This window comes from Chiloscyllium punctatum, chromosome 10 (genome assembly GCF_047496795.1).
Source record: "Chiloscyllium punctatum isolate Juve2018m chromosome 10, sChiPun1.3, whole genome shotgun sequence".
Lineage (NCBI taxonomy): Eukaryota > Metazoa > Chordata > Chondrichthyes > Orectolobiformes > Hemiscylliidae > Chiloscyllium > Chiloscyllium punctatum.
In genome coordinates, this window is record NC_092748.1 from 122,103,318 (window position 1) to 122,127,059 (window position 23,742).

The window sequence follows — 23,742 nt, forward strand, 5'->3', positions numbered from 1 at the left end:
CAGTGCGGCACTCCCTCTGCACTGACCCTCCGACAGTGCGGCACTCCCTCTGCACTGACCCTCCGACAGTGCGGCACTCCCTCTGCACTGACCCTCCGACAGTGCGGCACTCCCTCTGCACTGACCCTCCGACAGTGCGGCACTCCCTCTGCACTGACCCTCCGACAGTGCGGCACTCCCTCTGCACTGACCCTCCGACAGTGCGGCACTCCCTCTGCACTGACCCTCCGACAGTGCGGCACTCCCTCTGCACTGACCCTCCGACAGTGCGGCACTCCCTCTGCACTGACCCTCTGACAGTGCGGCACTCCCTCTGCACTGACCCTCCGACAGTGCGGCATTCCCTCAGTACTGACCCTCTGACAGTGCGGCACTCCCTCTGCACTGACCCTCTGACAGTGCGGCACTCCCTCAGCACTGACCCTCCGACAGTGCGGCACTCCCTCTGCACTGACCCTCTGACAGTGCGGCACTCCCTCAGTACAGACCCTCCGACAGTGATCAATCCATAGCCTGAACCAGAAGCCCTCAACCCAGCAGGACTTAGGTATGAAGAGTGACTGAATCAAACAGGACTACAGTAACTGGAGTTTAGACAAATTAGGGAAATCTCAGAAACCTATAAAATTCTAGCAAGACTAGACTGGGTAAACACAGGAAGGATATTGCCAATGACTGGGGAGTTCAGAACCAATAGTCACAGTGTCAGGATATGGGAGAGGCCATTTAGGACTGGGATGAGGGGAAATGTCTTCACCAGAGAGTGGGGAGCCTGTGGAATTCTCTCCCACAGAAAGTGGTTAAAGATAAAACACTGAATGTTTCAAGATGGAGTTAGATGTCATCCAAGGGCCAAAGGGAACAAAGGGTATGGAGAGAAAGCAGGAAGAGAGTACTATTTGGGTAATCAGCCATGATTGTGTTGAATGGTGGAACAGGCTCAGAGTATTAACTCTGATTCTGTGTCAGTGATGTTACAAGCTTTGCTGGAGCTTCTTCAGCAGGTTGTTTTATTTCTAACTGATGAGCTGAGAGATTTCTCCTTCAGTGATCCTCTGGGCCTTCTCTCTCCATATTCCCTCCCAGCAGCTCCCAGAACGTGTCCCTGTGAGCGGCCCTCAGCCCAGGATTCTCACCTACACACAGTAACACACAGGCCGAGCAGAGTGATTGTGGTCAGCACATGTTCTACAGCCAGAACATCTTCGTCATACACAGTTAGAGTGATGAGCACAGCCAGGATAGAGCCAGCAAAGAAGGCCACATTTTTAGCTAGGACGCTGAGCAATGGTGACAGGAAGCAGTTCATGTATTTGGAAGCAGCCTTATAGCCCTTGCTGAGCCTGGACTGTAGCTCATGGTCCAGCTCATTGAAGTGACGGAGGTAACACCGTCCGTACAGTGACCAGCAGCGAGCTCCCAGGCTGCCAGGCTCCCGTTTAATGACCTCCGTGTAGCTGAAGAAAGCGTAGAGAATCTGCCAGATCAGGATAATCGGGCAGAGGAGCAAGTTGGTGATTCCAATCCACAGGATCCGGGTGCTGAGCTTCTGTGCCAGCTCTAAGCGATTGCCTGCTCGTTTATACTCGGACTTCAAACTCCATTCATTCTGGAACAGTGAACCAGGACCCCACAGAAAGATCAGCTCAAAGTTATACTTCAAACCCCTGGTGTAGAAAACCACCTCGCCCAGGATAGGAACGTGAAAACGGATTGGCAGTAGGGATTTGTTAATCATGGCCACCGTGTAGTTTTTGAAACGCAGGATACGATGGTAGATATCCAGTTCACTCAGCTCCCTCTTGTGGATGCAGATCTGATGTTCTTTCTGAATGTGGATGATCCGGGCTTGCACCTCTTGCCAGCTACAGTACGGGAGCTGGGCCTGAAACACAGAACCACAACATGAGCTCACACTGCCACAGCTTATCATCCACAAGAACACCATGTTAGACCCAACTGCAACACTCACGCTCCAACACCCACCCCCTTAAACACCCCCACCCTCAAAACCCTCTCCCAAAAGGAGTGGCTGACTCTATCAAGCTCCAGAGGGTCTTTGGATGATTAACCCAAGTCACATTTATTGCTGTAGCACAATGGACTCTCATATTATCCAACATAGAAACATAGAGGATAGGAGCAGGAGGCGGCCATTCGGCCCTTTAAGCCTGTTCTGCCATTCATCCTGATCTTGGCTGATTGTCCAATTCATTAGCCTAATCCTGCTTTCTCCCCATAACCTTTGATCCCATTCACCCCAAGTACTAGATCTAATCACCTCTTGAATACATTCAATGTTTTAGCATCAACTACTTCCTGTGGTCGTGAACACAAGTGTTAGTTCTGTTTACATTCACCTGTGGTCTATCCTCTACAGCTGGTAATTAGACAGGCTACAGTCGGAGAGAAGTAGTAAACGACTCCACCCAGCCTTGACCAGTTCTGCATCCTGGCAGGGTCGGCAAATATCACTAAGTGCCATTAGCACTAACCAGGGCAATATCATAACCTCCGACAACACTTTACAAAAATCTCCAACAAAATATACCCATTGATCAACAGCCAATGACTAACCACTCCCTACCTTCTAAACTTACACCCTAAACCCACCACTGACGCTCAGTGGCAGCAGTGTGTACCATAACCAAACCCACACCTTCCATTGAGAAGGACAAGGACAGCAGATCCATGGGAACACCACCCCCTGCAAGTTCCCCTCCAAGCCCCTCACCATCCTGACTTGGAAATATCTCACCGTTCCTTCAGTGTCACTGGGTCAGAATCCTGGAATTCCCTCCCTAAGGGACATTGTGGGTCTACCCACAGCAGGTGGACTGCAGGGGTTCAAGGTGGTCAGGAAATGCAAGCCCACAGTTTTAAAACCCAGATAGTTAGTGTAAGCTACATTAAACCACCCTCACACCCCAGTAAATTGATCAATATTGCTGGTTCATTGTTAGCTGTCCCAGCTCACAAAAAGTGCGCATGTCAAACCCATCTCCAGAAAATGGATCGCCACACTCAGCTGTTCGTACTTTAACCCCAAGGAAAGGGAACAGTAGTGAGGTGGGCAGAGATAAAGAGAGCAGGAACATACCATCGGTATCTTCAGAGCATTCTTGTAAAATGCACGAATCTCCCAGTAACAGCAGATGTTATAGAGGAACTTCACCAACCGATGAACCCAAAAGACGCCAGCAATCAGCAAGATGAAGATGATCAGCACGTTCTGTCGGATCCTAAAAAGTAGAACCCATAAAGTGAAAGCTAATCCCACCATGGGAGCACCGTGCTTTACAGGCACTCCAGCTACCAAACTCTGCCTTCCCCAGCCTCCTGCCCCCTTCCTAATCCCCACCTCTCCAATCTATGCCCCCTACCCCATTCACATTCACCCCCTTCCCCAAAGTTAGATAGCCAGCAGTGTGTACCATCAAAAGATGCCTTGCTGAAATTCACCAAGGCTGCATTCGTTGGTGCTGGGTCCAAATCCTGGAACTTTCTCCATCCCTGCCCAACAGCACTGTAGCTGTTGCAACACCCTCAGAGCTGCAGTAGTTCAAGAACACAGCTCACTACCATCTTGGCAAATCCATGCTGCTAAACCAGCAAGGTCCACATTCTCTTGAAATGAATTTACAAAATACACAAATCACTAATGTAGGGAATTACTGAAGTGCAGATACATTGCAAGGGAAGCTGGACAAACACCTTGTGGATGAATGAATAGAAGGATAGGGTGGTGGGGTTAAATGGAGGAGGGTTGGAAAAGCTTTGTAAGGATCAGAGATTGCCAGCACTGACTTGTTGGAGAAAAGGCCTGTTTCCATCCTGGAAATTCAGTGTAATTCTATGAATATATAAATTGTAACTTTGAAAAAAGTTGAAGGTATAAAAAGCCAACTAGGTCGCTAATGTCAGTGAGGGAATAAAACCGACTTTCCTTTGAACTATGACTAGATCGACCAAACATGTCAGTCTGCCCCAATCCCCCCTCCTCCACAATCCTTACTGAGCAGTGCAGACACATGGGGGTAGAAAGGCATCTGGCAGTGTCACTTTGATCAGCTGGCTTTCACGATGCGTATTGTTCACCAGCTTGTTAGCGAAAAGGATGTCGTAGTCAACACAACTGACCAAGAACGTGGTGAAAGTCACGACAAAGACAAACTGCCTGCAGAAATCGAGCCAGAGAGAGAGAGATTACTATCAACCAGGAATCCACAAGCACATACAACATGGGTTCAATAAAGATGAAAGCTTCCTCTACACTTTTAAATTGTAAGTATTTAGTTCCATCATCACTGTCCCCACCGAACACTCTCAGAACAAGGACAACCTGGGGTTAGACACAGAGTACAGCCCCCTCTACTCTAATATGCTGAAAGTAAAGTTCTTCTACACGGTCTCTATTAAACACTCACAAGACAGAGACAGCAAGAGGTTACTTAGAATAAAGCTCCCTCTACTCTTTTCTACTGGAAGCAAAGCTCCATTGACACTATCCCCAAACACTCCCAGGGACAGGGACAGCACGGGGTTAGATACAGAGTAAAGCTCCCTCTACACTGTCCCCCCATCAAACACCCCCAGAACAGGGTTAGATACAGAGTAAAGCTCCTTCTACACTGTCCCCCCATCAAACACCCCCAGGACAGGGTTAGATACAGAGTAAAGCTCCCTCTACACTGTCCCCCCATCAAACACCCCCAGGACAGGGTTAGATACAGAGTAAAGCTCCCTCTACACTGTCCCCCCATCAAACACCCCCAGGACAGGGTTAGATACAGAGTAAAGCTCCTCTACACTGTCCCCCCATCAAACACCCCCAGGACAGGGTTAGATACAGAGTAAAGCTCCCTCTACACTGTCCCCCCATCAAACACCCCCAGGACAGGGTTAGATACAGAGTAAAGCTCCCTCTACACTGTCCCCCCATCAAACACCCCCAGGACAGGGTTAGATACAGAGTAAAGCTCCCTCTACACTGTCCCCCCATCAAACACCCTTAGGACAGGGGCAGCGTGGGGTTAGATACAGACGACAGCTCCATTGTCTCACTCCAGGGTAGGAACAGCATGAAGTTAGATACAGATGGGTCTAGATGAATATCTAGTGCTGGATATAGATTGATACAAAAATGTAGTTAATACTAGGAATACCTACACCAATTCAAACATCTCGGATAGCAGCATACAGAGGAAGCCATTCTTCTGATGCAAGTGATAGACGTACCAAGCAGTTAAGGTAAAATGAGGAACTTCAGTGAAGAACACAAACCCCACCACTGCCTCAGGCAGCCCAATTTACACACAGGAAACGCAAGTGCAACATTCAATCAGGGTCTCACACCCTGAATACTTCAATTACTGTCAACAATGTTGACTTGATGGACTGAAAGGCCTTTTCTGCACTGTGAACATGACTCCATGCTGCACACAGTAGTTCCCCAGGGAGAGTAGACTGAGAGACACCAGTCAATGTACAGAGATATCCCTGAGAAAGAGGGACAGAGGGGGAACTGACAGACACCAGTGAACAGATATCTCCGTTCTCACTCTACCTGAGAGATACCATTCTCTGTACTGACATCTCCTTACGAAGGGGGAACTGGAATACATCAGTCAATGAAGGGAATAGGGATAATCCTGGGAATCACAGACCAGTCAGTCTCATGTCTGTGATGAATAAAGTATTTGAGAGGATTCTGAGAGACAGAATTTATGATTACTTGAAAAACCATAGGTTGATTAGAGATAGTCAGCATGGCTTTGAGAGGCTGTGATAAAATGTTGATGATGGTACAGCAATGGATGGGGTGTACATGGATTTTAACAAGGCATTTGATAAGGTTCCCCATGGTAAGCTCATTCAGAAAGTAAGGAGACATGGAATACAGGGAAACCGGTCTGTCTGGATACAGAATTTGCCAGCCCATAGAAGACAGAGGGTGGTGGTAGATCGAATGTATTCAGCCTGGAGCTCAGTGACAAGTGATGTTCTGCAGGGATCAGTCCAGGTCCTCTGCTCTTTGTGATTTTTATTAATGACTTGGATGAGAAAGTGAAAGGGTGGGTTCATAAATTTGCCGATGACACGAAGGTTGGTGGAGTGGTGGATAGTGTGGAGGGTTGTTGTAGGTTGCAATGGGATATTGACAGGATGCAGAACTGGGCTGAGAACTGGCAGGTGGAATTCAACCTGGAAGAGTGTGAATTTGAATGCAGAATACAGAGGAACCTTGATTATCCGATCGAGATGGGCAGGCACTATCTCATTTGGGTAATTGATTTTTTCTGGGGCTCGGAGTTTTCTGTAAAGTCTGCTCCCCGTTCAGGAGACCAGGCAGCAGCACACTGTGCATGAGACCCTGCCTCCCCTGCCCCCGCCACGTCTGACCCGACTCCGGGGCAGCCAGACTGGATACCAACAATAGGACTGCTGCTGCTGCCTTTGTGGGGTAAGTCTCCAAATAGCGCGCACACACAGACAACATTTTGACAGGTTCCACCTCTGCCCTGTATAGGACAATGCCGGAGAGATTATCGGGGTGGGGGGGGGGGGGGGGGGGGGCGATGGTGGTGGTGGTGGTGGTGGGGTGGTTCAGAGTACACCCCTATGTAGAACTCCAGGGAAACTGTGGGGCAAGAGAGAGAGAGCGTGAGAGAGAGAGCGAGAGCACGCAGGAGATCAGTAATTTGGAGACGGTGCCTGGACTGTCCAGGAGTGTTCTCGGCAGCAGTGAGCAGAGTTCGTTTTTAATCATCGTACCTGTAAACATGAGACGCGGTCAGGGTTGAAACAGCACTTTGATATAATGTTTCTATTGGGACCCTGAAATCCCCTTCAGATAATCAAGGCTCCTCTGTATACGGTTAAAGGCAGAATTATTGGAAGCGTGGAGGAATCTTGGGGTCCATGTCCATAGGTCCCTCAAAGTTGCCACCCAGGTTAATAGGGCTGTTAAGAAAGTGTATAGTGTGTTGGCTTTCATTAGCAGGGGGATTGAGTTTAAGACCTGCAAGGTTAAACTGCATCTCTATAGAGCCCTGGTTAGATGACACTTGGAATATTGTGTTCAGTTCTGGTCACCTCATTATAGGAAGGATGTGAAAGCTTTAGAGAGGGTACAGAGGAGATTTACCAGGATGCTGCCTGGACTGGAGGGTGTGTCTTATGAAGAGAGGTTGAGGGAGCTGGGGCTTTTCTCATTGGAGCAAAGAAGGATGAGAGGTGACTTGACAGAGGTGTACAAGATGATGAGAGACAGAGATAGAGACTATTTCCCAGAGTGGAAATGGCTATCATGATGGGACATAATCTTAAGGTGAGTGGAGGAAGGTTTAGGGGTCGATTCTTTACACAGACAGTAGTGGGTGCATGGAATGCACTGCCAGCAGTGGTAGAGTCAGATACATTGGGGACAATTAAGCGACTCTTGGATAGGCACATGGAAGATAGCAAAATGAAGGGAATGTAGGTTAGTCTGATCTTAGAGAAGGATAAAACGTCGGCACAATATTAAGAGCCAAAGGGTCTATACATTGCTGTACTGTTCTATGTTCTACTGCACACAGAGAGAGAGAGAGAGAGACAGAGAAAGAGATAGGACAGAGACTGCAGTGAAAAATATCTCCCTGAGAGAAAGGACTGAGAGACACTAGTTTGTGTAGAGGTATCGCCCTGAGAGAGGGGACTGAAAAAAAAATACCAGAAGCATGCAGGTATCTGCCTGAAAGAGTCAAGTGAGTGGACCGGTGCCACAACAAAAGGCACAGCAAATGACAGATCCCAAATAATATACATATCTGTCAATGTACTCCTGTTGAAATCTCAAGCTGAGGTGCATTAATTCTCAGGTGTCTCATTTCCTTGTTCAGTGCCACTGAAGGAAGTGGACAGATAACTGTAGTGAACTCAACCACATTCTAACATGCTGATGCAACAGACTTTGAAACAATTCAAAAGGATATTCTGGAGAAAAATAAATCCAGGTTTTCAATGTGATGCCATGGAGCTGTGGAGAATTAAACAGAAAGATTAGAGATTACTTAAAGCACCTTTTGCTCATTACCAGCCAGACTCCCAGTGAACATGAAACTGATTGAATCAGCCTACAGGACAAGATGCGATTAGTTAAAAATCACACAACACCAGGTTATAGTCCAACAGGTTTATTTGGAAGCACTAGCTTTCAGAGCACTGCTCCTTCATCAGGATTGTTGGACTATAACCTGGCGTTGAGTGATTATTAACTTTAAGACCATAAGACATAGGAGTGGAAGTAAGGCCATTCGGCCCATTGAGTCCACTCCACCATTTAATCATGGCTGATGGGCATTTCAACTCCACTTACCGCATTCTCCCCGTAGCCCTTAATTCCTTGTGACAACAAGAACTTATCAATCTCTGCCTTGAAGACATTTAGCGTCCCGGCCTCCACTGCACTCTGCAGCAATGAATTCCACAGGCCCACCACTCTCTGGCTGAAGAAATGTCTCCGCATTTCTGTTCTGAAATGACCCACTCTAATTCTAAGGCTGTGCCCACGGGTCCCAGTCTCCTCGCCTAACGGAAACAATTTCCTAGCGTCCACCCTTTCCAAGACATGTATTATCTTGTAAGTTTCTATTAGATTTCCCCTTAACCTTCTAAACTCCAATGAATTCAATCCCAGGATCCTCAGCCGTTCCTCATATGTTAGGCCTACCATTCCAGGGATCATCCGTGTGAATCTCCGTTGGACACGTTCCAATGCCAGTATGTCCTTCCTGAGGTGTGGGGACCAAAACTGGACACAGTACTCCAAATGGGGCCTAACCAGAGCTTTATAAAGTCTCAGTAGCACAACGGTGCTTTTATATTCCGACCCTCTTGAGATAAGTGACAACATCGCATTCGCTTTCTTAATCACAGACTCAACCTGCATGTTGACCTTTAGAGAATCCTCGACTAGCACTCCCAGATCCCTTTGTACTTTGACTTTACGAATTTTCTCACCGTTTAGAAAGTAGTCTGTGCTTTTATTCTTTTTTCCAAAGGGCAAGACCTTGCATTTGCTCACATTGAATTCCATCAGCCATTTCCTGGACCACTCTCCCAAACTGTCTAGATCCTTCTTCAGCCTCCCCACTTCCTCAGTACTACCTGCCTGTTCACCTAACTTTGTATCATCGGCAAACTTCGCTAGAATGCCCCCAGTCCCTTCATCCAGATCATTAATATATAATGCAAACAGCTGCGGCCCCAACACTGAACCCTGTGGGACACTGCTTGTCACCAGCTGCCATTCCGAAAAAGAACCTCTTATCCCAACTCTCTGCCTTCTGTCAGACAGCCAATCCTCAATCCATCCCAGTAGCTCACCTGGAACACCATGGGCCCTTACCTTACTCAGCAGCCTCCCATGTGGCACCTTATCAAAGGCCTTTTGGAAGTCTAGGTAGACCACATCCACTGGGTTTCTCTGGTCTAACCTACTTGTCACCTCTTCAAAGAATACCAACAGGTTTGTCAGGCATGACCTCCCCTTACTAAATCCATGTTGACTTGTTCTAATCAGACTGTGCTCTTCCAAGAATTTAGAAACCTCATCCTTAATGATGGATTCTAGAATTTTACCAACAACCGAGGTTAGGCTAATTGGCCTATAATTTTCCATCTTTTGTCTTGATCCTTTCTTGAACAACGGGGTTACAACAGCGATCTTTCAATCATCCGGGACTTTCCCTGACTCCAGTGACTTTTGAAAAACCTCAACCAACACCTCCATTATTTCCTCAGCCACCTCCCTCAGAACTCCAGGATGTAGCCCATCGGGGCCAGGAGATTTGTCAATTTTAAGACCTTTTAGCTTTTTGAGCACTCTCTCTTTTGTAATGGCAACCATACTCAACTCAGCCCCCTGACTCCCTTTAATTGGTGGGATATTACTCATGTCTTCCACTGTGAAGACTGACGCAAAGTACTTATTAAGTTCTCCAGCTATTTCCTTATCTCCCATCACTAGGCTTCCAGCATCAGTTTGAAGTGGCCCAATGTTTACTTTTGCCTGTTGTTTGTTTCTTATGTATTGAAAGAAATTTTCACTATAATTTTTAATATTACTGGCTAGCCTACCTTCATATTTGATCCTCTCCTTCCTTATTACTCTCTTTGTTATCCTCTGTTTGTTTTTGTAGCCTTCCCAATCTTACTGCTCTTGGCCACTTTATAGGATCTCTCTTTTTCTTTAATACATTTCCTGACTTCCTTTGTCAGCCATGGCTGTCTAATCCCTCCCCGGATAATCTCTCTTTTCTTGGGGATGAATCTCTGTTCTGTGTCCTCAATTATACCCAAAAACTCCTGCCATTTTTGCTTTACTGTCTTCCCCACTAGGCTCTGCTTCCAGTCGATTTTCGTCAGTTCCTCTCTCATGCCCCTGTAATTACCTTAGTTTAAATGTAACACCATTACATCCGATTTTGCCTTCTCTCTTTCAAACTGCAGACTGAACTCTACCATATTATGATCGCTGCTTCCTAAGTGTTCCCTTACTTGAAGATCTTTTATAAAGTCTGGTTCATCACATAGCACGAGGTCAAAAATAACCTGCTCCCTTGTGGGCTCCATGACAAGCTGTTCCAAAAAGCCATCCTGTAAGCATTCCAAGAATTCCCTTTCTTTGGAATCCACTGACAACATTATTTACCCAGTCCACCTGCATATTGAAGTCTCCCATGATCACTGTGACCCTGCCTTTCTGACATGCCTTCTCTATTTCCCGGTACATGTTGCGCCCCTGGTCCTGACCACTGTTAGGAGGTCTGTACATAACTCACATTATGGTTTTTTTGCCTTTGTGGTTCCTCAATTCCACCCACACAGACTCCACATCATCTGACGCTATGTCATTCAGTGCCATAGATTTAATTTTATTCTTAACTAACAAGGCCACCCCACCCCTTCTGCCGACCTCCCTGTCTTTTCGATAAGTTGTAAATCCTTGGATGTTTAACTGACAGTCCTGACCCCCCGTAACCAAATCTCTGCGATGCCCACATCATAATCATTCACGATGATCTGTGCCTTTAGTTCATCTGCTTTGTTACGAATGCTATGAGCATTCAGGTAAAGTGCCTTAATGCTAATATTCTTATCATTAGAGATATTGGAAGTCATAAGATGTCCTAAGTTATCCTTCTTTTTTGTTGCATTCCCAGTCTGCCTCAATTTTAAATCCACCTGGACACATGCTATCCTGCTGCTTATCTTTCCATTTAACTCCATACTCCCTGTCGCTTTCACTTTCCCTTCCCCCCAACTCAGAAGTTTAAAGTCCTACTGACTGCCCTATTTATCCTCTTCGCTAGAACATTGGTACCTGATCGGTTCAGGTGGAGACCGTCCCAACGGTACAGATCCCCCCCCTGTTCCAAAACTGATGCCAATGCCCCATGAAATGGAATCCCTCTTTCCCACACCAATCCCTTAGCCACGTGTTTACTTGCCTAATTTTATCCCTATGCCAATTAGCACGTGGCTCGGGCAGTAATCCAGAGATTATGACCCTTGAGGACCTGTACTTCAATTTCCTGCCTAGTGCTTTGTAATCCCCCAACAGGTCCTCCACCCTAATCTTGCCCATGTTGTTAGTCCCAACATGGACCACAACAACTGGATCCTCCCCCTCCCGCTCCAATATCCTTTCAAGCCAGTCGGAGATGTCCCGCACCCTGGCACCGGGCAGGCAACACACCATGCGAGACTCCCGATCCGGCTTGCAAAGGATACTATCTGTTCCCCTAATTATAGAATCCCCTATAACCACTACTTGTCTATTAACTCCCCCCTCTTGAATGGCCTTCTGCACCATGGTGTCGTGGTCAGCTGACTCATCCTGTCCAGAGCCCTTTGTACACCCCAGTCCAACACCGGCATCTCCAAAGCAAGATGAGATTAAACACTGCTTAGAGGGCATGAGACAGAATGTTTATGTTTCTTAGAGAGGGCCAAGGTGCCTCCTCACAGGATTTGGAGCCAACTCTGTTTCTGAGAACATCAATGACTTTGATCTGGATTTCCAGGGGCTGATGTCACCAAGTTAGGCACAGAGTTAAAATTAGGCACAGAGTTAAAGGATACAGGTTTAAGGTATTGGAGAAAGAAGGAATGGTGACACAAAGAGAAACATTTTCCTGCAGCAAGATCTAGAATGCATTGTCCAAGAGCAACATGGAGGTAAGTTTAATTGAGGCGTTTAAGGAGGAATTGGATTACTATCTGAAACTGAACAAAGTTACAATGCTATGTGGAAAAAAGGTGGGCAAGTGAGACTAGGTAAGTTGCTCTAACAGAATCAGTACAAACATGAGGGACCGAATGGCCTCCCTTCTGTGCTGCAAATATTCCCTGATTCTATGATAAAAGCAAGACATCGCAAATAATGGAAATAAAAGAAAAACGTTGGAAACACTCAGCAGATCTAAGAACGTTTATGGAGAGAGAAACAATGTTACATATCTGCTGCAAATTTTCAACAGAATAAACCACACAGACAGAATAAAGGAAACTTCACTTCACTCAGACAGAGTGAGTATCTGAGAATTTAGATCAAAATGGTATTCAACCAGTAAATGTTTTGCAAGTTTAGTCATAGCATAAGAGTCAGGATCAGACCGAGAACCAATAGGTTCTAAAGGAAGTTAAAAGACAACTGCACAACAATGAAAATTATCCATCAACCACCTGAAATTTCTGCCTGAATTTGGTGCTAATTACTGTAGCAGGAAGTTAAGACCAACCAATGCCTCATCAGAGCTCCAGCTAGTTCAAAGTGCACAGTCAGTCAGAGTGAGGGAGACTGCACTGGAATGGGTTTGAGACAGAGTGAGTAACTGGGAATGGGGGAATTCATTGCAGATGGATAACAGGTGCTATAATAGAGTCATAGAGATGTACAGCATGGAAACAGACCCTTCGGTCCAACCCGTCCATGCCGACCAAATATCCCAACCCAATCTAGTCCCACCTGCCAGCACCCGGCCCATATCCCTCTAAACCCTTCCTGTTCACATACCCATCCAAATCTTAAATGTTGCAATTGTACCAGCCTCCACCACATCCTCTGGCAGCTCATTCCATACACGTACTACCCTCTGTGTGAAAAAGTTGCCCCTTAGGTCTCTTTTCCCTCTCACCCTAAACCTATGCCATCTAGTTCTGGACTCCCCCACCCCCAGGGAAAATACTTTGTCTATTTACCCTATCCGTGCCCTTATGATTTTATAAACCTCTATAAGGTCACCCCTCAGCCTCCGACGCTCCAGGGAAAACAGCCCCAGCCTGTTCAGCCTCTCCCTGTAGCTCAGATTCTTCAACCCTGGCAACATCCTTGTAAATCTTTTCTGAACCTTTTCAAGTTTCACAACATCTTTCCGATAGGAAGGAGAGCAGAATTGCACGCAATATTCCAACAGTGGCCTAACCAATGTCCTGTACAGCCGTAACATGACCTCCCAACTCCTGTACTCAATACTCTGACCAATAAAGAAAAGCACATCAAATGCCGCCTTCACTATCCTATCTACCTGCGACTCCACTTTCAAGGGGCTATGAACCTGCACTCCAAGGTCTCTTTGTTCACCAACACTCCCTAGGGCCTTACCATTAAGTGTATAAGTCCTGCTAAGATTTGCTTTCCCAAAATGTAGCACCTCACATTTATCTGAATTAAAATCCATCTGCCACTTCTCAGCCCATTGGCTCATCTGGTCCAGATCCTGTTGTAATCTGAGGTAACCCTCCTTGCTGTCCATTATACCTCCAATTTTGGTGTCATCTGCAAACTTACTAACTGTACCTCTTATGCTCGCATACAAATCATTTATGTAAATGACAAAAAGTAGAGGGCCCAGCACCGATCCTTGTGGCACTCCACTGGTCACAGGCCTCCAGTCTGAAAAACAACCCTCCACCACCACCCTCTGTCTTCTACCTTTGAGCCAGTTCTGCATCCAAATGGTTAGTTCTCCCTGTATTCCATGTGATCTAACCTTGCTAATCAGTCTCCTATGGGGAACCTTGTCGAATGCCTTACTGAAGTCCATATAGATCATGTCTACCGCTCTGCCCTCATCAATCCTCTTTGTTACATCTTCAATCAAGTTTGAGAGACATGATTTCCCACGCACAAAGCCATGTTGCATATGTATCATTATCCATGTGTATATTCAATGCCCATTTAAATGCCCTTAATGTCAGCCATTCTACTACTGTTGCAGACAGGCCGTTGGTGATAACATTTCCTGTGATGAAGTCACTTCCTGTTCTTTTTCTCAGGGGGTGGTAGATGGGGTCGAACTCGATGTGTTTATTGATAGAGTTCCGGTTGGAATGCCATGCTTCTACGAATTCTCATGCGTGTCTTTGTTTGTGTCCTAGGATGGATGTGTTGTCCCAGTCGAAATGGTGTCCTTCCTCATCCGTATGTAAGGATAGGAGTGAGAGAGGGTCATGATGTTTTGTGGCTAGTTGGTGTTCATGTATCCTGGTGACTAGTTTTCTGCCTGTTTGTCCAATGTAGCGTTTGTTATAGTCCTTGTACAGTATTTTATAAATGACATTAGTTTTGCTTGTTGTCTGTATAGGGTCTTCCAAGTTCATTAGCTGCTGTTTTAGTGTGTTGGTGGGTTTGTGGGCTACCATAATGCCAAGGGGTCTGAGTAGTCTGGCAGTCATTTCCGAGATGTATTTGACATGGGTAGAGTGGCTAGGGTTTCTGGACGTGTTTTGTCTGCTTGTTTGGGTTTGTTGCTGAGAAATCAGTGGACTGTGTTCATTGGGTACCCACTTTTTTTGAATACATGGTATAGGTGATTTTCCTCTGCTCTGTGTTTCAAGACATCCAGCGCTTCCTCCTCTGTAATCTGGACATTTTTCAAGGTGTCACCATCTATTTCCCTACAGTCTGTATCTTCCATATCCTTTTCCACAGTAAATACTGATGCAAAACACTCATTTAGTATCTCCCCCATTTTCTGCGGCTCCACACAAAGGCCGCCTTGCTGATCTTTGAGGGGCCCTATTCTCTCCCTAGTTACCCTTTTGTCCTTAATGTATTTGTAAAAACCCTTTGGATTCTCCTTAATTCTATTTGCCAAAGCTATCTCATGTCCCCGTTTTTCCCTCCTGATTTCCCTCTTAAGTATAATCCTACTTTCTTTATACTCTTCTAAGGATTCACTCGATCTATCCTGTCTATACCTGACATATGATTCCTTCTTTTTCTTAACCAATCCCTCTATTTCTCCCTTAGTCATCCAGCATTCCCTATACCTACCAGCCTTTCCTTTCACCATGACAGGAATATACTTTCTCTGGATTCTTGTTATCTCATTTCTGAAGGCTTCCCATTTTCCAGCCGTCCCTTTACCTGCGAACATCTGCCCCCAATCAGCTTTTGAAAGTTCTTGCCTAATACCGTCAAAATTAGCCTTTCTCCAATTTAGAATTTCAACTTTTAGATCTGGTCTATCCTTTTCCATCACTATTTTAACTCAAATTGAATTATGGCTGCTGGCCCCAAAGTGCTCCCCCAATAACGAAGGCTTATTGCAAAATAAAGAGGGCACAGATCGAGAAACCTTCCTGCACGGACACCGATTGCAGAGTGATGTCATAATTACATGGAAAGCAGCTGATTGGTGAGTGTCAGTATTTCTAATCTTTATCGTGAAGTTGTTATTAATTAGTGTTTGCCTCTCGTCTTTTTTCCTCCCTTTTTTTGAGAAGGTGCTTGTGAAGTGCTCATTGTAAGTTCATACTGACTCTAAGGGTGACAAGTGGGCAGCACGGTGGCTCAGTGGTTAGCACTGCTGCCTTACAGCACCAGGGACCAGGGTTCGATTCCAGCCTCGGGTGACTGTCTGTGTGGAGTTTGCACATTCTCCCCGTGTCTGTGTGGGTTTCCTCCAGGTGCTCCGGTTTCCTCCCACAGTCCAAAGATGTGCAGGTCAGGTGAACTGGCCATGCTAAATTGCCCATACTGTTAGGTGCATGAGTCAGAGGGAAATGGGTCTGGGTGGGTTACTCTTCGGAGGGTCGGTGTGGACTGGTTGGGCTGAAGGACCTGTGTCCACACTGTAGGGAATTTAAATCTAAAATAGTTTCTGGTGTCAAGGAATGGCAGGTCAGCAGTGTCAAGTGGGGTGTAAATCCTATGCTATGTCTGAAATCAACAAACACACACACATACAGTGCCCCAGATAGGAAGTGTCACCTGAGTTCCTGAGGAGCCTGAGTTCCAGGCTGTGGAATATGACCAGTGGCTCAAGTCACTGCCGTACACTCCCAAGGCAAAGAACTACATGGATAGAATGGATAGGTGGTGATCACACAGCAGATTAGAAGTGGAAAGGGAGAAGGGGAATGGGTAGCTATCAGACACCCTAAGTAAACGGGGCTGGAAATCCAGGAGTCCATGACTCCATCATGCTTACCAACTGGTATTACATTTGGAAACTGGAGAGAGTGATGATTTCTTAGGGGAACACCGCCAGACCCATGTCCAAGGCACCAGCTAAGGGTGGAGGGAGAAGAATGGATGAGCAATAGTTATGGGGAAGCCCATGGTCAGAGAATCAGGCAGCTGTTTCTGCACCAGGTAATGTGATTCTAGGATGGTGCACTTCCTCCCTGATGCCAGGATCGAGGATATCACAGACATCCTTCTCGGTGAGGGGAAAGAATCAGTCAGAATCATGGACTATGTTGGTACCACATTTGGAAGAATTGTAAACTATGAATAGGGCAGTGAGAAACTCCAGAAGGACATTGACAAATTAGTGAAGTGGGTGGATAGGTGGCAGGTAAGGTTCAATTCAGAGAAGTATAAGGTGATGCACTTTGATCAGAAGGACTTTGTAAGACAATATAAAATAAAGGTTACGATTTGAAAGGAGAAGCTGGAACAGAGGAACCTGGCTGTTTATGAACACAGCACATAGAAAAGTACAGCACAGTACAGGCCCTTCAGCCCATGATGTCATGCCAAGGATTATCCCTAACCTAAAATAAAGTAACCTAACCTACACACCCCTCATCTCACTGCTGTCCAAGTGCATGTCCAGCAGTCGCTTAAATGTCTCTAATGACTCTGCTTCCACGACCACCGCTGGTAACGCATTCCATACATTCACAACTCTCTGCATAAAGAACCTACCTCTGACATCTCCTTTATACCTTCCTCCTAATATCTTCAAACTATGACCCCACCCCGTGCCAGTCAATCCTGCCCTGGGGAAAAGTCTCTGGCTATTGACTCTATCCATCCCTCTCATTACCTTGTACACCTCGATCAGGTCTCCTCTCTTCCTCCTTCTCTCCAGAGAGAAAAGTCCGAGCTTATTCAACCTCTCTTCATAGGGCAAGCCCTCCAGTCCCTGCAGCATCCTGGTAAACCTTCTTTGCAACCTCTCCAGAGTCTCTGTATCTTTATTATAGTAGGGCGACCAGAACTGGACACAATATTCCAAGTGTGGTCTCACCAGAGTTTTGTAGAGATGCAGCAAAACCTCAAGGCCCATAAACTCAATACCCCTGTTAATGAAAGCCAAAACACCATATGCTTTCTTAACAACCTTATCCACTTGGGTGGTAACTTTCAGGGACCTATGCACTTGAACAACAAGATCCCTCAGTTCCTCCACACTGCCAAGAATCCTGTCTTTAATCCTATATTCAGCACTCATGTTTGACCTTCCAAAATGCATCACTTCGCATTTACCCAGGTTGAACTCCATTTGCCATTTCTCAACCCAGTTTTACACCCTGTCAATGTTGCACAGCAGCCTGCAATAGCCCTCGATACTATCAATGACACCTCCAACCTTTGTGTCATCTGCAAACTTACTAACTCACTCCTCAACCTCCTCATCCAAGTTATTTATAAAAACTACAAAGAGCAGAGGCCCAAGAACAGAGCTCTGCGGGACACCACTCACACTGACCTCCAGACAGAATACTTTCCATCTACAACCACTCTCTGCCGTCTGTCAGCCAACCAATTCTGAATCCAGAAAGCCAAATCTCCCCGTATCCCATACATCCTGACTTTATGAATGAGACTACCATGAAGAACCCTATCAAATGTCTTGCTGAAGTCCATATACACCACATCCACTGCTCGACCCTCTTTAACCTGCCTCGTCAATTCCTCAAAAGAACTCAATAAAATTTGAGAGGCATGACCTGCCCCTCTCAAAGCCATGCTGACTGCCTTTAATCACAGTATTATTTTCCAAATAGTCATAAATCCCATCCCTCAGAATTCTTTCCAAAACTTTGCTGACCACAGATGAGAGACTGACTGGTCTGTAATTGCCAGGGATTTCCCTATTACCCTTCTTGAAAAGAGGAACAACATTCACCTCCCTCCAATCCTCTGGTATGACTCCTGTGGACAGTGAGGAAGCAAAGATCTTCACCAGCGGCTTTAGCAACCTCCTTTCTCGGTTTCCGTAGCAGCCGAGGATAAATCTGGTCAGGCCCTGGGCACTTATCATTCTGAATGTTTGCCAAACTTTTCAGCACATCATCTTCATCAATCTTGATCTGGTCAGGACTGTATCCCAGCTCTTCAAAGTTCTCATTCACAACAAGTTCCCTTTCCTTGGTGAAAACCAAAGCAAAAAACTCATTTAGGGCTTCCCCTTTCTGCTCAGACTCCACCCACAAGTTCCCTCCACTATTCCTGATTGGCCCTACCTTCTCCCTAATCATTCTCTTATTCCTCACATATGAGTAAAATGCCTTTAGGTTCTCCCTAACCCTTCTTGCCAAGCCTTTTTTGTGCCCCCTCCTGACTTCCCTCAGTCCATTTCTGAGCTCCTTTCTAGTCAGCCTGTAATCCTCTAAAGCTGTGCTCGATCCTTCCTTCCTCCACCTTACGTAAGCTGCCTTCTTCCTTTTGACGAGAAGCTCCTCTGTTTCTCGTCATCCAAGGTTCCTTAATCTTACCCCTTCTTACCTGTCTCAGAGGAACAAATTCATGCATCACTCACAACAACTGCTCCTTAAATAATCTCCACAATTCTGCTGTGCCCTTTCTGTGGAACAATTGCTCCCAGTCTGTACTTCCCAACTCCTGTCTGATATCATAATTTCCTTTTCCCCAAGTAAATATCTTCCCTCTGTAACTGCTCCTGTCACTCTCCAAGGCTATGGTAAATGTGAGGCAGTTGTGATCACTGTCATCAAAGTGTTTTCCCACTGCGAGATCTGACACCTGTCCTGGCTTGTTGCCGAGCACCAAATCCAAAATGGCCTCTCCCCTCGTCAGTCTGTCTACATACTGAGTAAGGAAACCCTCCTGAACACACCTGACAAAAACAGCTCCATCCAAACCATCTGCATTAAGGAGGTTCCAGTCAATATTGGGAATGTTGAAGTCACCCATAACAACAACCCTGCTTCATCTGCAGTTTTCCAAAATCTGCCGGCCTATGAGATCTTCAACCTCTCTACTGCTATTAGGGGGTCTGTAGAAAACCCCCAGTGCGGTGGCTGCTCCCTTGCTGTTCCTAACTCCCACCCACACTGACTCAGTAGACAAACCTTCCTCAACAACCTTCCTTTCTGTAGCTGTGATACACTCTCTGATTAGCAATGCTACGCCCCCTCCTCTTTTTCCACCCTCCCTGATCATTTTAAATGTTCTAAACCTTGTTTATGTGCACAGATCATTGAAGGTTGTGGGATATCTGGAGAGAGCAATTAATCTGGAGAGAGCCACAGTGGCCTCAGCTTTATTAATAGGAGCACAGATTGCAAGAGCAAGGAGGTGATATGACACTAGTTAGACCTCAGCTCGGACTACTGTGTATAATCCTGGGCATCACATTGTCAGAAAGACGGGAAAGCATTGGAGAGAGTGCAGAAGTGATTTACAAGAAAGGTTCCAAGGCTTAGAAATTTCAGTTTGAGGAGAGATCAAAGTTGGGGCTCTTCTCCTTGGAGAGAGGAGGCTGAGAGTATAACTTGGTACAGATTGTCAAAATCATTAGAGTGCTGGATAGAGTCCAGTAGGAGAAGCTGTTCCCGCTGTTAAAGAAAGGAGGAAGAATGAGAGGGGCATAGATTAAAAGTGCAAATAAAACAAGGGTAATGCAAGAGAAAACATTTTCACACAATGAGTAATGAGGGTTTGGAGTTCACTGCCAGGAAATGTGATGCAGGCAGATTCATGGAGGCAATGGATAATTATTTAGATAGAGTGAGTGTGAGCATTAAGGGGGAAAAGGGGGCAAATTTGCACTTGGTAATGATGCTGATTAGAAGAGCCCAGTGCAGGCACAATGGGACAAATAGCCTCTTTCTGCACCATAACAAATCTGTGATTTCAATGAGTTTGGAAGAAAATTAAAAAGCTCAGAAGTTCACTCCCAAGAGTTCATTCCCAGTGTCACATGACATGAGTAGAAGAGTGAAAGGTCTGACTGCTTGAAGGAGATTGCTGAAGAACTGGTGTACAAGGGAGGCCAGATTTAGGAGGATTGGAACTGCTTCTGGGGCTGGTGGGTCCTGCACAAACTGGACATGATACATCTTAACAGGACCAGGACAAGCTCCTTGTCAGGTTGTATGCTAGCACTGCTGGGGTTGGTTCAAATTAAAGGAGATAGAAACCTCAAGTGATAAACCAAGTTGGAAGACAATTTAGTTGGTAACAGGAAATCAAGAATTTGCTAGGGAGACTAGAAGGCAGGAGAAACAGAGTATTGAGTTCGCTTCAATCGTGGAATGATGTCAAAAAGGCAAAAGTTAAGAACATTCTCTCTGAATGCACACAGTATTCATAACAAGGGAGATAATCTGTAGGTGCTAATACAGATACAAAGGTTCAATCTAATTATCATTCCAGAAACATGGCTGCATGGTGACCAGGGAGGGAGCTCAATCTGAACAAAGACCAGTCAGTCAATGTGAATAAGGGAGATTATGAAAACAAGAACAAAAAGTGACTGAATGGATTGGGAAAATACATGAAAAGGCATGAGTAACATGGGCAATGGATTTTTAAAAAAGATAACTATTATGTAATTTACAGCAACTACAATTGCTGTTACCAACTAAATTGTCTTCCAACTTGGCTTATCACTTGAGGTTTCTATCTCCTTTAATTTGAACCAACCCCAGCAGTGCTAGCATACAACCTGACAAGGAGCTTGTCCTGGTCCTGTTAAGATGTATCATGTCCAGTTTGTGCAGGACCCACCAGCCCCAGAAGCAGTTCCAATCCTCCTAAATCTGGCCTCCCTTGTACACCAGTTCTTCAGCAATCTCCTTCAAGCAGTCAGACCTTTCACTCTTCTACTCATGTCATGTGACACTGGGAATGAACTCTTGGGAGTGAACTTCTGAGCTTTTTAATTTTCTTCCAAACTCATTGAAATCACAGATTTGTTATGGTGCACAACTGCAACATCTCCAACAAGGATCTCAACTGTGGCTCACAGCAGGGAGAGAGAAAATAGGGAACTATCGAACTGTTAGACTAACATCAGAAATAGGGAAAATGTTAAAGTCGATTATAAAGGATCAGATAATCAGACAATTGGATGATTGGGCAGAGTCAGGCTTGGATTTGAGAATGGGAAATCATGTTTGACAATCTTGTGAGGGCTTTTGGAAGATCTTATCAACTAAATTGATAAAGGAGACTCAATGGCTATAGTTTACTTCATCAGAAAGCTTCTGAGAATCGAAGTCCCTGCAGGAGGTTGGGTGGAACACGTTAAAGCACATGGAATGTAAAAGCTGGCTAACAGGTAGAAAATAGACAGCAGCAATGAACAGGTGATATTTTGCTGGAGCTCCTCCATACCAAACTCAGTCAAATGCAGCCTCAATGTCACGGATAATAATGGTCACCTCACCTCGGAATTCAGCTCAAGGTTGGAATAAGAGCAGAAGTTCAGGTCCCCACTCAGATCTGGACAAACTGGGCCTATATTCTCCAGCAGAGAATTCCTGAAGATGGGCTTATGCCCGAAATGTCGATTCTCCTGCCCCTTGGATGCTGCCTGACCTGCTGCGCTTTTCCAGCAACATATTTTCAGCTATATTCTCCAGCGTTTCAAAGAATGAGAGGTGAATGAAGCTTACAAAATACTTAAAGGAATAGACAGGACAGATGTAGGTAAGATGTTTCCCTTGAACGGGAGTCTGGAACCAAAGGGCAGAACTTTAAAAATATAGGGGATGAGATGGAGGATGGAGAGGAGGAGAATTTCTTTTACTCCGTTGTAACCTGTGGAATTCTCTACCACAGAGGGTTGTGGAAGTTCAGACTGAGTATGTTTAGGGTAGAGTGAGACAGATTTCTGATTACCAGTGGGGTACAGGGTGATGAGGATGGGTAGGTAAAAGACATTGAAGAGTTCCATCAGCCATGATTGTATGGCTCGATGGACTGATTGGCCTCCTCCTGTATCTTTGTTCCTGTCAGAAGTGGAAAAGGTTAGAAAGTGATGGATTATGAGCCACAACCAGTGACACAGGGTTAGAAGAAAGGTCTATAATAAAAGGGGAAGACAAGAGAGATCAAAATGTCCAAAACAGTGGCGTGGGGCCAATGGAGTGGAAATAACCAAATCTAGAGAAGTGTGAATGGCAGAATGACCAACAGCCACTTTTTGAACAAAGTCAACAAAATTAGTGCATAAGATGAGAGTTGCAATTGTTCAACTGAATGTTGAGGTCACAAAGCTGATCCTGAGGTTTCCACTGAACCTGACTGGAAGATGCAGGTGACTGAGGACAGTGAGAGCAATGTGAAACAAAGGTGGAAGACTAAAATGTCAGACCATCAGAAACTTGGATACACTGATCAGAGATGTTACACAAATCAATTACCCAATTGCTGTTCAGTTTTCCTTCTGGATATTAAATCACATTGCGAGCAGTGTTGAAGAAGTACTCTGAGCCTGGGACAGGAAAGAGGTGAAAGGACAGCTGCTGCTTCTCCTACACTTGTATGGAAATGTATCACAGGATCGAGGAAGTTGGAGATAATTGAAGAGAAGGCAAGAGTGCTGGAGAGGGATAGGTTCTGTTGGAAAGGACAATGTATTTGGTGATGGCATTATGCTGAGCTGGCAGAATGGTTGAAGATGATCTGTTGAATACGAGGCTGGTATTACATACGAGAGATAACTGTCTGCAAACAGAGTTTAAAACCACATTAGTTCATTAACTACACTCCATAAAACAGACCCCAATAATCTCTAGCTTCCTTTTAAAAAAAATACATCCAATTCACAACCATGACAGGGGTGGGGTTAGGAGAGTAGGGGACTGGGGAAGAATAAGAAAACATTCAACTCACATTTGCCCCCATCAGCCACATGAACCAGCAAATCCTCCTCCCCGGGTGGGGAATCGGTGTAGGAGGACTGCAGTCGCTGGTATTCTGTGGTGAATGCTGCCATTGCTCAACTAGTGACAGGCACACTCATCCTTCAATAACACAGCAAGGTCCCACTGACATACAGCAAGGCTCGAAACTGCAAAGAGAACAAAGGGTCAAGTTAGTGCAACATCAAAGCCAGCATGGACACTGTTCCTACAGCTTCAATCCCAGTCCAGTTTCACTTCCAGACCTCTTCAGCTGCTCTTACAAGCAAGTACAATGGAAACATGCAATAGACAGGATTAATTAATGACTAAGTGGTGAAACACCCTAACATAATTGAATGT

The 23,742-nt window shown here is 45.6% G+C and overlaps 1 protein-coding gene across 2 annotated transcripts in view; it reads right to left on the reverse strand.

Moving 5' to 3' along the window:
• Positions 1–23,742, reverse strand: part of atg9a (ATG9 autophagy related 9 homolog A (S. cerevisiae)) — a 44,370-nt gene that overhangs the window by 13,997 nt on the left and 6,631 nt on the right. For both annotated transcript variants that reach the window (XM_072580064.1, XM_072580063.1), the window contains exons 2-7: positions 23,372–23,549; positions 7,977–8,020; positions 5,170–5,234; positions 4,016–4,177; positions 3,101–3,242; positions 1,137–1,885 (exon numbers count right to left, since the gene is read on the reverse strand). In XM_072580064.1, coding sequence (XP_072436165.1) covers positions 1,137–1,885; positions 3,101–3,242; positions 4,016–4,177; positions 5,170–5,234; positions 7,977–8,020; positions 23,372–23,474 — 1,265 coding nt within the window. In that variant the 5' untranslated portion in view covers positions 23,475–23,549. The remainder of the gene's footprint in view (positions 1–1,136; positions 1,886–3,100; positions 3,243–4,015; positions 4,178–5,169; positions 5,235–7,976; positions 8,021–23,371; positions 23,550–23,742) is intronic.